Source organism: Vombatus ursinus, unplaced genomic scaffold (genome assembly GCF_900497805.2).
Source record: "Vombatus ursinus unplaced genomic scaffold, bare-nosed wombat genome assembly UNPS02014791.1, whole genome shotgun sequence".
Taxonomy (NCBI): Eukaryota; Metazoa; Chordata; class Mammalia; order Diprotodontia; family Vombatidae; genus Vombatus; species Vombatus ursinus.
In genome coordinates this window covers 59,324,312-59,338,475 of record NW_020954569.1, presented here as the reverse complement: position 1 = coordinate 59,338,475, position 14,164 = coordinate 59,324,312, and the positions used below count along the sequence as shown (strand labels likewise).

Below are 14,164 nucleotides of genomic sequence, written 5' to 3'. Positions count from 1 at the left end.
AAAAATGTGTGTGTGTGTGTGTGTAATTGAAATGGATCACATGAAACTGAACTTTTCTTTCTTTTGCCTTGCCCCTTTAATCTCCTCCTTGCATCACACTGACACACTGAGATACGTTCCCACCCACCCATGAAACCCGAAGATTTTATGTTACCGAATGACAGGATTGAGTTTAGGGACTTCTATCTCAGTCTGCTTCTGTGTCCCCCTGAATAAGACAGCTAATCTCCTGTATCAGAGCAGTTAAAATAATTGATGAGTGTGTGTGTTGAATCCCCTGGAGAGGCTGTAGCAAGAAGAGGGAGGAGGTTGTAGGGAAAATAGAAGGGAAAAAGGAAGGGGAGGAGGGCAGGTGCTGATTTCAGTCCTGTAGCGTCAGGATTGCGTCAATTTGGGTTTCAACCACGTCTACAATCTAAGAGCGGAGCTACTCAGGAGAGCCAAAACAGGAAAGGGGGTGGCAAATCCCGTGTGAGGGAGAGCTGAGCTCCCTCTCTGCTTCCTCGCCCCTCACCCCCACTTTGCTTCTGCTTGAAGGTCCCTGGGCTGCACTTTGGTGTTTGCATCACAAGGAAAATCCAGACTCTGGTTCTGGGGAAGAGGAAAACAGCCGCTTTCATAGTGAGGCAAGCCAGGAGTTGCTGTTCAGTACCTCGGACAGAGCACGCAGCAAACATGGCTCCGATCACCTCAAGCAGAGAGGAATTTGGTAAGCAAGTTCTTAACCAAACTTAAAAAAAGGCTTTGTTTATTTCTTTATTTTTCTTTGGAAACTACAGCTTGGAGTGTATGTTGCCTCTAAAGACTGAGTATGGGTTAGCTAGGCACTTAATTCTAGAGACCGGGAATTAGTACCTTAGTAAACCCCGTCTGTCTCTTTCCCTTATCAGGTATCCTCCTGGTAAACTGCATTCTGCTAAGGTTATTTTACATTCAAGAAGTTCTCAAAGATTCAGGGAGCTCTGTAAATTGTAGTAGCAGCAGAGTGTTCTGATATTTGATTGTTGGTTTTATTTTATTTTATTTGGTCTGTCTGGTGAAGATTCCTTTTAGGTAAATATCTTGAGTAATTGGGGGGGGGGGTTGTCGGCATAGACCTTAAAAGCAAATATATGTTTAAGATAATCTAAAATATGGAGTTAGTTCAAAATAATTTTAACTAGTGGACTTTGACACCCTCATTTTTATCAGAAAGTACCGTAAAATTATTTTGTGTCCAAATTGCTAGGCTACATTTTCCTTTTCTTTTTTTTTTTTCTTCAGAAGATGTTGCTAGGTAGGATTCTAGGGCAGCATTTCTACCTATCCCTATTACATCATGTGAAATGTGTTCTGTTTTCTATTCAAATGCAGTCTCCCCTTCCCCTTGTAAGTTAGTGGTTTTATTATATTCAGTCTTTATTTGGCAGGGTAGAACCTTACTTACTTTTAAAATAATTCAGCAAAGAAAGCCAAACATTCTTATAAAAGTGTGTTAATGAGAGTGAGGGTTAGGAGGGATGAGGCAACTGTTATCATCACTGAGTGGGCTAGTTTTTTCTGTGTTTCCCAAATCCATGTATTGTACCAGTAGGCAGGACTTTGAGAGAAATTATTCTTTTCTATATTGTATTGCATTGTTTAGTTATTTGATAAGAGATTTCAAAGAAGCTAAGATTCCACTCTAATTGACAGTAATCACTTCTATTTAGCACTTCCCATTTGGTTGTTTGTAATTGCATTGATATTGTGTCTATCACCCATGCTTGATGGGGGAAAAATGAACTACTTCTATTAATGAGCGATTACATGCATTGTTTCTCCTCCAAAAAAAAAAAATCTCTGTCCTGAAATATAAGGTCTCTTCCAATTTGAAGTTCTATGATCTGGTTCATTTAACTGAAATGGTCTAAATTACTTTCTATTTTCCTTGAAATATGTAAAGAATTGTCTCACACTCCCACTTTGCTACAGTAGATTTCGTGGTCAACCAAATTGTGTATACCTCTTAAATGCCTTAATCATAAGGGCAACTTCAAAGCTTGTGCTAAGTTTGGCTAGTCATGTTTAGTTTTTGACTTTTTTTCTATGCCATGCAAGAATATTTCAGATTTTAGGAATTCAAAGATTTATTTTTCATTTCTAAATGATTCAGCTTTTTATTTCCTTAAGTTACTTGTTTTTCCTTGTTTGACACTTTTGATCAAATATTTCTTCATCAATTCTTCTTCATTAAGTTCTGGCTTGCAATTATTGAGAAACATGTACACAGTCCTAAGAAGCTAGTGAGAAATGTAGAGACAAAAAACTATTCTTCTCAGAGATGTTTAAACAAATCCTAAACCTTTGTGTTCCTGAACTTTCCACCTCAATATGGGAAGGAAATCTTAAAAATATAATAAAATAACAAAGCTTAGGTAGCCACTAAAGAAAACATTATATTTACTTATGTGTGTCTTACTTCTACTGAACATCTATTTGAAATGTACAATATATCTGCACAAGATAACACTGACTTTTAATACATAGCTGCTAATAGTTTGTGGGAGAAATGCACTTACATATGGAACATGATTACCTTAATGCATAAGCAATGTCACTAAACATCAATAATTTAATACTCTTTTCTCAGGAGGAATATGAATTTGGTTCTGATTACTGTATTGCCACATTCAAATGTACTAAGACAAAAAATCAGTTATGGATAAGAGTAAATTCTTAATTATGTTCATTCTTTATTATATGCTAAAAGGAAGTTATTTACTGGAAGACACTATTCTATTTTCTTGCTGTTTGCATTTGTGTAAATTGCACTGTTTCTTTGTACTTTGGCAGTCATTTTAATAAGGGAAGATTTTAAGAGTAGGAAGCCATTTTTTATTCTTATAAGTTAATTAAACATTTGCTTTCTGTTTTTACTTTGTTTTCTTTTGTTTTTAATCAGTTTATTTCCCTTGGCTCTGGTCCACTATCTGACAGAGAAACTTTTAATATATATGGTAGAGTATGGTAAACGTTGTACAGTTACTTCATAATTACTTTGGCTCTATCGCTATATCTGAGATTCTAGGTAAACTAGTTCAAGGAATGCCTAATGCAGTGTTTGAATAGTGCATGCTTTGGAATACATGGTAATGATGCTTTAGGAAAAATATAATAGGTCATACAATGCTAATGAAAAAAATAATGAAATTAACACTGACCTGTGAAGCTGTGGCTGTCCTGCCAATCTGCAGTTGACCTGCCTAATAACTGAGAAATATCCACAGGTTAAGGGATTTTTCTCCTCTCTAGTTTCTCCCTGTCATTTTGTTTATGGCACGCAACTGAAATGAGGGAGTTTCCATCATGCTGTATTTCTTTCTTGGTGTCACCCAGGGGATGTGTTTATACCTGAAGGTGGCGTGAAATATGTACATAACTCTTATCCTGAGCAGTTGGAAAGTAATTCAATCTGTCCAACCTACTGCAATTGCTATCTCTATTATGTTTTTCAAATTGCCTTGTATCTCAAGCTTTACTCTTTTAATATAAGTTATTGGCCATTTCATTTTCCAGATGAAATTCCTATGGTGGTGGGGATCTTCAGTGCATTTGGTCTGGTGTTCACAGTATCTCTGTTTGCTTGGATCTGCTGTCAGAGAAAATCATCCAAGACTAACAAGACTCCTCCCTATAAATTTGTGCATGTGCTTAAGGGAGTTGACATTTATCCAGAAAACCTGAGCAGTAAGAAGAAATTTGGAGCAGATGACAATACTGAAGCAAAAAATAAACCAGTTGTGCCAAAGCCCGCACTACATCTTGACCTTGAGAAGAGAGACCTTAATGGCAATTTCCCCAAAGCGAACCTCAAAGCTGGCAGTCCTTCTGATATTGAGAACTTGACTCCTAAACCTTTCTCAGAAAGGGAACAGAAAGAGTCCACTTCCCCAGACAGCCTGAAGTCTAGCTCATCCTTATGTTCTGTAGAGAAACAGGATAAACTTGGCACCCTCTTCTTTTCCTTAGAGTACAACTTTGAAAAAAAGGCATTTGTGGTGAACATTAAAGAAGCTCGTGGCCTGCCAGCTATGGATGAACAGTCAATGACTTCTGACCCCTATATAAAAATGACCATCCTTCCTGAGAAGAAGCACAAAGTGAAAACCAGAGTCCTGAGAAAGACCTTAGATCCAGCTTTTGATGAAACCTTCACCTTCTATGGGATCCCATATAGCCAAATTCAAGATTTGGTCCTTCACTTCATCATTTTGAGTTTTGACAGGTTTTCAAGAGATGATATCATCGGAGAAGTTCTTATTCCTCTCTCAGGCATTGAATTGGTTGATGGAAGAATGTTAATGAACAGAGAGATCATCAAAAGAAATGTTAGGGTAATTGATTTTAAGTATTTTAAAGTACTTGCAATGAAGGTTGAGTTATTAGTATATTATTAGTAGCCATTTTACACTATCTAGAGGTTTTACTTTCAATTTCTTTCAAGTTCTGAGACATTATTCTTAGCATGTCTAATGCTAACATCAATAATAATAATATGATCAAAATAGTTTCATTTATTTAAGTTTATATTTCCATGAATATTTATAGAGAGATGTCTTAAGGTCTATAAAGAATAATCAAATTGTATGGAATTTTTACAATATCATTCTAAAGATTTATTTTTTCTCTCCTAAGTATTTGTATTGGCTTTTAATGAAGTTAATTTCCAAAAAAGCAGAAATTGCATCATACTGAATGTTTATTTTATACATATTATATATCAGCAACATCATTGGTTAGTGATCATAGTATTATTTTAGTCTAGGGACTATCACAAATCAAGTCTATGATATATAATTTATCAATAGGATGTTATTTACTCTGCTTTTGGTATCATCTTTTAGTTTTCCTGACATTATTGGAAAAAAATAAGACATGAAACTAAACAAAACAAATTCTATTTCAACTTCAAGTATAGTATTCAAATTTCTTTTTGCAGCAGTTCCATAATACATCAGGTGTTTAGTGATAGAAGTGTAATTGGAGATTTAGCAATGTGAGAATTGTGTGTTTTAACAAAGAATCATTAAAACTGAAAGGGACTTTGAAGATAACCAAGCACTTGCCTGTCTTGTGTCCATTTTAGATGAGGAAACTTGGGCCCAGGGAGGTAAAATTTGTAATCTAAAATCATTATGTAGTTTTTAACAAGTCCTTTAAACCGTCTGACTCTTAACTGTAAAATTAGGAATGGTAAATTATAACTCTTATTTCCCTTCTTGGCTCTAACTTGTTATTCCCCAAATTTATCTCACTTTTCCCTACCTACTTACATTTGTTCCTACATTTTCTCTGCCTGATATGTTCCCCTCATCTAGATCACTCCTTATCTAAAGACTACCCATGATCCTTTAATATTGCTTGTAAGTGGGAAAACAATCTCAAATCTAGAACCCTAGTCTCTTGATTCCTAATCCAGTTATTTTATATCAAACTATAATACTCCCCATGTTTGCTTTATATATTTACTTTACTCAAACTATTTATTCCCAATGAGATTTTTTAGTGTTAGTGTAAAACTTCACCTCACAGGAACAAACATACAGGGAGAGCATATGCACTAATCATAAAATATAAGACCATATCTCTTTATCTTAATAGGCATTTGGAATGTTTTGACATAATCTATACTAGTAAACTACATCAGAATTAGCAAGGTTAGGCATTTTTCCTTCCTATATGGTGAAGGGGATTGTGTTAATATCTTAAATATCAAATAAGTATTAGTTTCTATATTTTGTTTCATAATATGGAATCAATTCACTTAATCAATAGCCCAAAGGTACCCCAAAGTTGAATATGTCATCTCATTTTTCATCTGTTTCTCAGGTTGGGGACCATGCCATAAACACCATCCTCTAGCTCAGAGATTCTTATACTAGAACCTCTGATTAAAAATATGACAACTATATTTCAACAATTTTTTTTGTAATTCTATGTGTTTTATTTTCTGAATTTTTAAAGATATATACATATATATTTTCTGAAGAGGTCAATAGAATTCACCAGCCTCACAAAAGAGTTACATGAGACAAAGAAGGTTAAAAATCCCTACTCCTCCTGGTCTCAAGCCTTCAAGCTTTTTTCTCAACTTTTTTTTATAAAAACTTTTTGTTTTAAGTTAGCAGTCATTCCAAAAGCAGAGTTCAAATATTACCCAGCTAATATGGCAATCAAATAAACCCAAACTGAGGGGACAGAAACTCCAAATCAAATTCTCCGCATATTTTAATACATTCCTTAAGAACAAAACAAACTTGTTACACCATTCAATAGAGAGAAGAGAATACAATAGAGTTGAATCCTATTGAAGTCTCTGAGGGATTTTTGAACAAACTTTTTATCTCTGATTAGACAGAGCTCCCACAACTAAAAAAAAAAGTAGGGTTATTTTTTTCTTCACTCAGTGTTTAGGAAGATTGAATAATATGTTAATCACTCAACATTACTTTAACAAATATAAAATGATCCCCAAAATAAAAGCTATGACTGGCAGTATATAAACTATACATTGAATCTTGAAAAATTCTAAAAAGGGGTGTGGCTAGTCCTTGGAAAATGAAAACATGAAGCAATAAACATGAAGACCACTAGATGGCATACATAAGTGCTTTGAGACAGGATTGTGATGGTGACTCATGAATTTTTCTATTATACTTACATTTTTCTCCATTATATTAAAGTCAGAATAGTAAAAATTCAGTTAAATTAAATAGAAGAATGTAACAGTGCTAAGTATAGTCCATTAGAAAATATTTTACAAACAACAGAAAATACATAATTGTCTGAAAGTATTTGTGAAAAGTGCTTTTATTTCTCTAGAAGTCTTCAGGACGAGGTGAACTTCTGATCTCTCTTTGCTACCAGTCCACAACCAACACTCTCACTGTGGTGGTTCTAAAAGCTCGGCACCTACCTAAAGCAGATGTTTCTGGATTATCAGGTAACTTTGCATCTAAATCTGTTTTTATTGGCAAAGAATTGATACAAGATTAGCAAGACTGTGTTTTATTACATAGTTATGATTAAAGTCCTATTCTTTTCCTACTTAAAAGGTGAACCATGTGCCTTTCTTTTGGTTCCATAAGTCAGCCAACACTATCACCATTGTTCTCAAGTTTATCTGAAGAGTTCAGGAACATGAAGAAAACAGATAAAGTTAGGGTTCAAGAGAGATGGAAAAGTTTTATAAAAAGATATATAATCAACCTTAGCATGGGAAAGGCTTAGAGGAAGCCCAGACCAAAGAAGCAGGATTTTTGTTTGTTTTTTGATCTGATTTAAATTTTTTATAAAACTGGCAAAGGAGTATAATTTCATGCCTGAATCAAATTTGCTATTCCATTTTCTATCACATCTCTGCTTTGACTTTCCCATTATGTGCATTTATCATTTTTACTTATTAAAGGTAATAAAAGGCAGCACTGATTCTTAGTTTTGTGAAAGATCATAGGAAGGAAACATTAATCAACAATAATTTATTAGGTACTTATTATGTATGGCTACCAAATATACATTACTGTATTAATTTAATTTCAAAAAGTATTTTTTAGCACTAATCACTGTGATAGGCACTAAAGAAGTTACAAAGACTTAAAAAAGATCTAGCCCTGACTTTGTGAATCTTATAATTAAATGGGAGATGTTGTTGAGTCACTTTTCATTCACCTCTGACTTTGTGATCCCATTCAGGGATTTTTTGGCAAAGACACTGGAGTGGTTTGCAATTTCCTTCTCCAGTTCATTTTATAGATGAGGAACTGAGGCAAACAGCATTAACTGACTTGCCCAGGATCACACAAGTAGTAACTGTCTGAGGTTGAATTTGAACACATGAACATGTCTTCCTGATTCTAAGCCCTGTGCTCTATCCACTGCACCACCAAGTTGCCCTGTCAAATGAGGGATAGCATGCAGATAATTATAATATATGGTAACATATGAATAGAAAAAAAATTGTATGAGGCCCAAGCAGGGATGTTCTTGCAAATAGAAGCCATCTTGGTTTAAGAGAGGCAAAGCTAACTTTATTACCACAAAGCTCATGTACCTTGTTGACTCAATCATCTCATCTTTCTGTTATGCCCCAATTATGGGCTTTGAGCTATATCTTCAATCATGTCCTACCTCCTGAGTCTTATTTCTCTCTATGATTATCTGCTTTATACCTTGAAACAATTTCCAATTCTTTCCTATTCTTCAGCCCAATAGTTGCCAAGCTATGTTCATTCTTCCTTCTTAGTGTCTCTGGAATCACATTTTTGTCCATTTTCATTACATAATTCTAAGCTAGACCTTTATAATTTCTCACATAGCCTATTACAGTAGTTTCCTGACCTGCCTTCTTGAATCTAGCAATATGCTAGCCTGTAGCATCTCCCTATTTCATTCTATCATACACATTGTTATGGCAAGAATCTTGTGAAATTCTTATCACGTTACCCCACTGTAAAAAACCTCTAGTGCTCCCCCAACATCTATATAATAAAATTCAAACTCAGCCTATCATTAAAAGTCCTCTATAATTTGATTCTAATATTTCCAGGCTTATCTCATGATATTTGTCCTCATAATCTGTATGTACCTAAAAAAAAAAATGGATCAATTCACCATTCCCCAAACTTTTCTTATTTTTTTTTCTGACTTCTTGCCTTTGTTTACAAACCATCACAATTAGGAATGCATATCTTCTGCCACCCCTACCCTCACCAACTTTATTACTACCAAATAAATGACTACCCTTCCTTCTAGCAGAGCTTGATATCTGCCTTTTTCATGAATATCTCATTAATCACCCAACTAAAAGTAATCTTTTCCTCTTTGAATTTAATGTAACATAAAACTTGCTTCTCACTTTATTATGCTGTTACATGCATCACCATTTTCTGTGTACTTAAATTATTTTTCTCCAGTTAGATTGTAAGCTCCTTGGGTATAGGGGCCATATCTGATTTATCATTGTTTCCTTAGTGCCTAGCAAAGTTCCTTCCAACTAGAAGGCAATTTTTTTTTTTCATTTGAGGTGTGTCCAGCCATTTTCTGGTCACTATGAGAGGCATAAGGGACAAATGAACTTTTAATTTAAGTATCTGACAGATTGTTTGGATGGGAAAAAAAAAAAGATTAGCTATCCTGGAATAATTAGAGAAGTTCTGAAAGTATATAACTAAGTTCCAAGTTGTATAATCATCACTTATTTGATTATATAAAGAGCAGGATACTCAGACAGCAATATCCAATTGAGTATAAGATTGATGAACAGAAAACAAGCATGCTAAGACAAAATTTATCTCAGAAAGGGATATATTTTATAGTTAGACATGAAGTTATACTATATATATGTAAAAATATGCACAACTACTTTATTAGTAAATGTAAAAAAATTGAAAACAGAATGAAGACTCAATGGTTAGAAAATTATTTATTAAATTATGGCATATTAATATAGTGAAAATGTCATGACAGATATGAATTATACAAAGACATATCAAAGCTGTATACAGCATGATCCATTATCTGGTCAGAATAAGAACAACATATACATAGTCCGCAAATATATTTAACAAAACACAAAAACAATTACATTCCATAATATAGAATATAAAACTTCTTTGTATTTTATGAAAAATATTTAATACCACTCTACAGGTTTTACTTAGAAAATCAATTCCATGTTTTTATTTGTATTTGTTGTGCACGTTAATGTTATTATTATTAAAGTTTTTATAATATATATGATAAATAATCTAGTCCATGATTTTTATTTTATACATGAAGCTGAGACTTAGAAAGGGTCAGAAACTTGTTTATCCAAGGTCATAGAGTCAATCCAAAACTTTCAAAATCTACTTTTTATTCCCAGCATAGTGTTATTCACACTATACCATAATGGAACCTCAGGATTAGGGTATTAAGTCAGGTGATTTATCAATTCTTTTCCTTTTTATCCCTACTAAGTTTTGTCTAGGCCCTCTTTTCTTTTTTGGGCTACTTTCACTTACCCTCATATTTTCTCCTTCACTGCAACTAAAATTTTACTACCTCCTACATTGTTTTCTTTTGTCATTTCAGATCCTTATGTCAAAGTGAACCTGTATCATGCGAAAAAGAGAATCTCCAAGAAGAAAACCCACGTGAAGAAATGCACCCCTAATGCAGTATTCAATGAATTGTTTGTCTTTGACATTCCTTGTGAAGGTCTTGAGGAGATCAGTGTAGAGTTCCTGGTTTTGGATTCTGACAGGGGATCAAGGAATGAAGTCATTGGGAGGTTGATCCTTGGAGCATCAGCAGAAGGAACAGGTGGAGAGCACTGGAAGGAGATCTGTGAATATCCTAGGAGACAAATTGCCAAGTGGCATATGCTTTGTGATGGTTAGCATCCTAGCAGTAAAGTGGAACTTAATGATTTTCCATAGTCAAGGAGTAATTTTCTTTCTTTGTTAAATGTGATTACAAGCTTTTGACAGAAAGACATACTTTTTGTTAAGACTGGGCTGAAGTAGCAGATCAGGAGGTAATTGTAAAATTTTATCATCCATTTTATTCTCCCTCATTAGAGAAATTTGATACAATTTCATAAGAGATTCAACTTCCCTGATGGTAGCAATTGTCATAATGTAAATTTCAATAGGATCAGTCAAGTCTTTCATAAATTTATCATTGTATCCCTAGTTGGTAGCTGTGGTTTTGAAGGTGATGACCTCCTCTGCATATGTCACTGGAACTCATTGTGTCTCTTGAGATATTAACATGGGATACATGTCTCTCTGAGTTCAAGTATATCAGAACTCTTGTGAAAATTCATTCAGTTTTTTCTAAAAGTTGGAGAAATCCATTATTTTGATCAATCCAAAGACTTTCAAGAAATGTTCACAAGTTTGATTTATCAATCATGTCATGTATGAATAGTTGTTTTGTATGAAATGGTGTATACTCATTCATTTGTGGTTTGGAACTACTAGGTACCATTTTCTCATAAGGAGAATAACTTCAATACCTTCTAAAAAACCAGTTAACACATTTAAATACTTAGTTTTAGAAAAGGGCTTAAGTGGGATCCAGGTGTATAGTTGTATTACAGGAGAATCTGTGACTGAACATTAAAATCATTGCCCTTTACCAAAAAGTTATGTGAAAGTATCCTGGGCTCAAAAGATCTTAAGCATGAAAGGGACCTTAAAGAACATCTTGTTCAAATCCTTCATTTTACAAATAAAGAAACTGAAGTCCAGAGGTGGTCAATTACTTTCCGAAGATAAAAGAGTATAAAATGTCACATAAAAATAAAAAAAAATTCCTACTAAATTTTCTGCCATTTTGTAACATTCCCAAATATCAGTATGGCCTAAAGAAGGACAAAAAAAACCCACTCCTTGTTTCACTTTGTTACACTATCAGTTAAAACAAGGGATAAAGATATAATTCCTAGCTAAAAAAAAAAAAACTTGTTAGGAAAATGTTACCTTAAACCATGTTGGAAAATATAGGTATTGAAAAGATTACACATAGTCATTTTTTGTTCATTAAGAAATGACAATAATGACTAATTCTTCATTTAGCTCTTTTTTATTTTTAATCAATGTCAATGGGCTAACTATTTCACTATAAAATCAAATGGAGAATATAAGAATCTGTTGGTTGCCAAATGGAAAAAGAAATTGTTCCCTGAAGCCAAAAAACAAAATAACAAAAATAATATTTTAAAAAATTGAAATAAAGTAAAATACCTTTAATCCCCATGGAAATGTATTTGCATTAATTCCAGATACAGTTAGCCCATTCCACTAGTGCAGACTTAAGTGTAAAGTTTACTATTCCTTCTTGGTTAAGTTTCTCTGACAGTGTTGCCTACGGACAAACCATATCATTGTGCCCTATATCACTTTTCAGGGTTTGGGCTCTGGAGGCCACTTTAGTACTACTAGAAAACAATGCAAAACTTAAATGATCACTTGGAAACAATTATCTTTGGTTACTGCATGTGGATTTCAACGAGGGGGAGAAATGAAGTTTGGAAATTCCAATGCAGTTGGAATATGAAATATGCAAGTAAGAAATAAATACCACTGAAAGAATTCCATTTTGAGTCTTTCAGGTTTTGTGTCAGTACTTTTATCAGTTTTTGAGACTGTGTTTGATATCATGGTGTTTATAAAATTCTATGAAATTGCATTTTTGAAACAACTTATACATGCTTTTTATGACAGTGCTCAATATAAAGTAAATGTATTACATTCTGTGTGTATAAAGGACTGGAATCAACTGTCTTTTGTTTGAAAACAATTGTATTTGTTCTTATGTCCCTACTATTATCTTCATCCCACCACAATGTCCTCTTAGAGCATCACGTTCCATATAACATCCTTGTGAAAGCATCATCAATGGATACAGACTCATGGAACTATAGAATTCTAAAGCTAGAAGAGATCTTAGAACTCATGTAGTTCAACTGCATCATTTTACAGATGAAGAAACTAAGGTGCCAAGAGGTTAAATAATTTGCCTAAGGTCACATGGCTAGTTAGTGACAGAGCTGAGGCTTGAATTCAGTTCTCTTGATTCTCAAGTGTAGTGCTCTTTTTTCTCTACCACATCTAATGCCTCTATGCAGTTATAGGTTCTAATTTAGAGAAAGGCAAATTGCATTGTATTTTGATTTCTTTAGCTTCTTGGGCTGTGTGTCTCTTTTATTTAAATTTCAATAAAGGTATAAATGAGAAGTTGGTCTGAAGTACCCCCTTCTGGCAGCCTAAGCATTAATATTATTACCAGCTAAAGAATGACTGTTGACAGTGGAGGGAGGTAGGTAGAAAATGTTAAAATAAAAAAAAAAAACTTTTTATTACAATAAAGATGTGTAAATAGAATTCTTTTTAAATTTTTTTTTAATTTGAAGCTTTCTTGAGTGTGAAAAGTTGAGTAATTGACTTGCAACTCATTTTGAGGAAAGAAAAAGACAATGAAAAATATATATATAAAGAAACAGAAACAGGCAGGGACATGTGTCATCCTGTCATTTGATAATTTTTTTTTCTCTTTTATAATGTGTTAAATATCTATGTTCATATCTTGAATTCTGTTAAGGATCCTGCACTGTATCAAACTTGTAAAATAATTGTTTGTCTGAGTAGCCTACCCAGTTCCCCTTATTGGGAGGAATCCATGTTTGAAAAACTGTGTAACTCAATAACTGATTTGTTCTGATGTTGTAATTCAATAGAAGTGAATTGGAAGGAAGCATGGTGTATGAAATTTTGTCATGATTTTTTTTTGTGCCAGCTCTGTATGATGTGCCATGTTTGTAAGACAAGAATAAACTGCTGCTTTCATTCATGCCATCCCATCCCAAACTTCCTACCAAAGTGCATTTTTATATAGCATTTATTACTCTATCTGGGCTCTACAGTTAACTTCTCTGACATAATATTCTTGGCATCTGCCTCCATGCCATCAAAGGCAGAACTCAGAACTATGAATGGTTATGTTCTATGGGAGAAGGGATAGGTTGGGGGTTGACCACTCTATTTCCACTTTTCTTTTTATTTTCTCTAATGCATAATTTTCTGTGGCTCTTTTTTCATAATTTTCTTTACATTATTTCACAATTCTTTGCCTATAATTTACCCCAGTTTTGACTTTTCTACTTATCTCTTTCTACTATTTGTTATCACCCTAGAACTCCCTTAACTATTCCCGAGTTAAGGAGTAAAGTAGGTTAGGGACCCGGTCACCACTTTGAAGGGCCAGGTTTTTTTTTTTTATATATCATAAAGGGTTGTGTAATAGAAATTCAAGGTGGGTGGAACATGAAAAAAAATGAGAAGGGAAAGGAAGGGAAGGGAAGGGAAGGAAAAGGAAGGGAAGAGAAGGGAAAATGGAATAACATTTATGGAGTGCCTAGGCACTGTGCTAAAACACTGTGCCAGGCACAGTGCTAAGGCTTTTTTATAAATATTACCTCATTTGATGTTTACAACAACCCTGTCAGGTAAGTGTTATTATTACATTCATTTTACAGTTGAGAAAACAGAAGCAAACAGAGTTTAAGTGACTTGCCCAGGGTCACCCAGCTATTAAGTGTCTAAGGACAGTTTTGAAGCCAGATCTTCCTGTCTCCCGGGCCAGCAGTCTACTGTGCCAT

The 14,164-nt window shown here is 34.0% G+C and overlaps 1 protein-coding gene across 1 annotated transcript; it reads left to right on the top strand.

Moving 5' to 3' along the window:
- Positions 1–660: 660 nt before the first annotated feature.
- Positions 661–10,400, top strand: SYT4 (synaptotagmin 4). Its single transcript, XM_027868729.1, has 4 exons — positions 661–709; positions 3,538–4,355; positions 6,844–6,964; positions 10,093–10,400. Exons 1-4 carry the CDS (start codon positions 676–678, stop codon positions 10,398–10,400), a joined length of 1,281 nt encoding a protein of 426 aa, XP_027724530.1. The 5' UTR covers positions 661–675.
- Positions 10,401–14,164: the final 3,764 nt, after the last annotated feature.

Excerpts from the sequence above, each read along its gene's own strand:
- SYT4 (XM_027868729.1), top strand. The coding sequence starts at position 676 with ATGGCTCCGATCACCTCAAGCAGAGAGGAATTTG. Across the intron at positions 710-3,537 it reads CTCAAGCAGAGAGGAATTTG|ATGAAATTCCTATGGTGGTG; the intron begins GTAAGCAAGTTC and ends TTCATTTTCCAG. Across the intron at positions 6,965-10,092 it reads AGATGTTTCTGGATTATCAG|ATCCTTATGTCAAAGTGAAC; the intron begins GTAACTTTGCAT and ends TTGTCATTTCAG.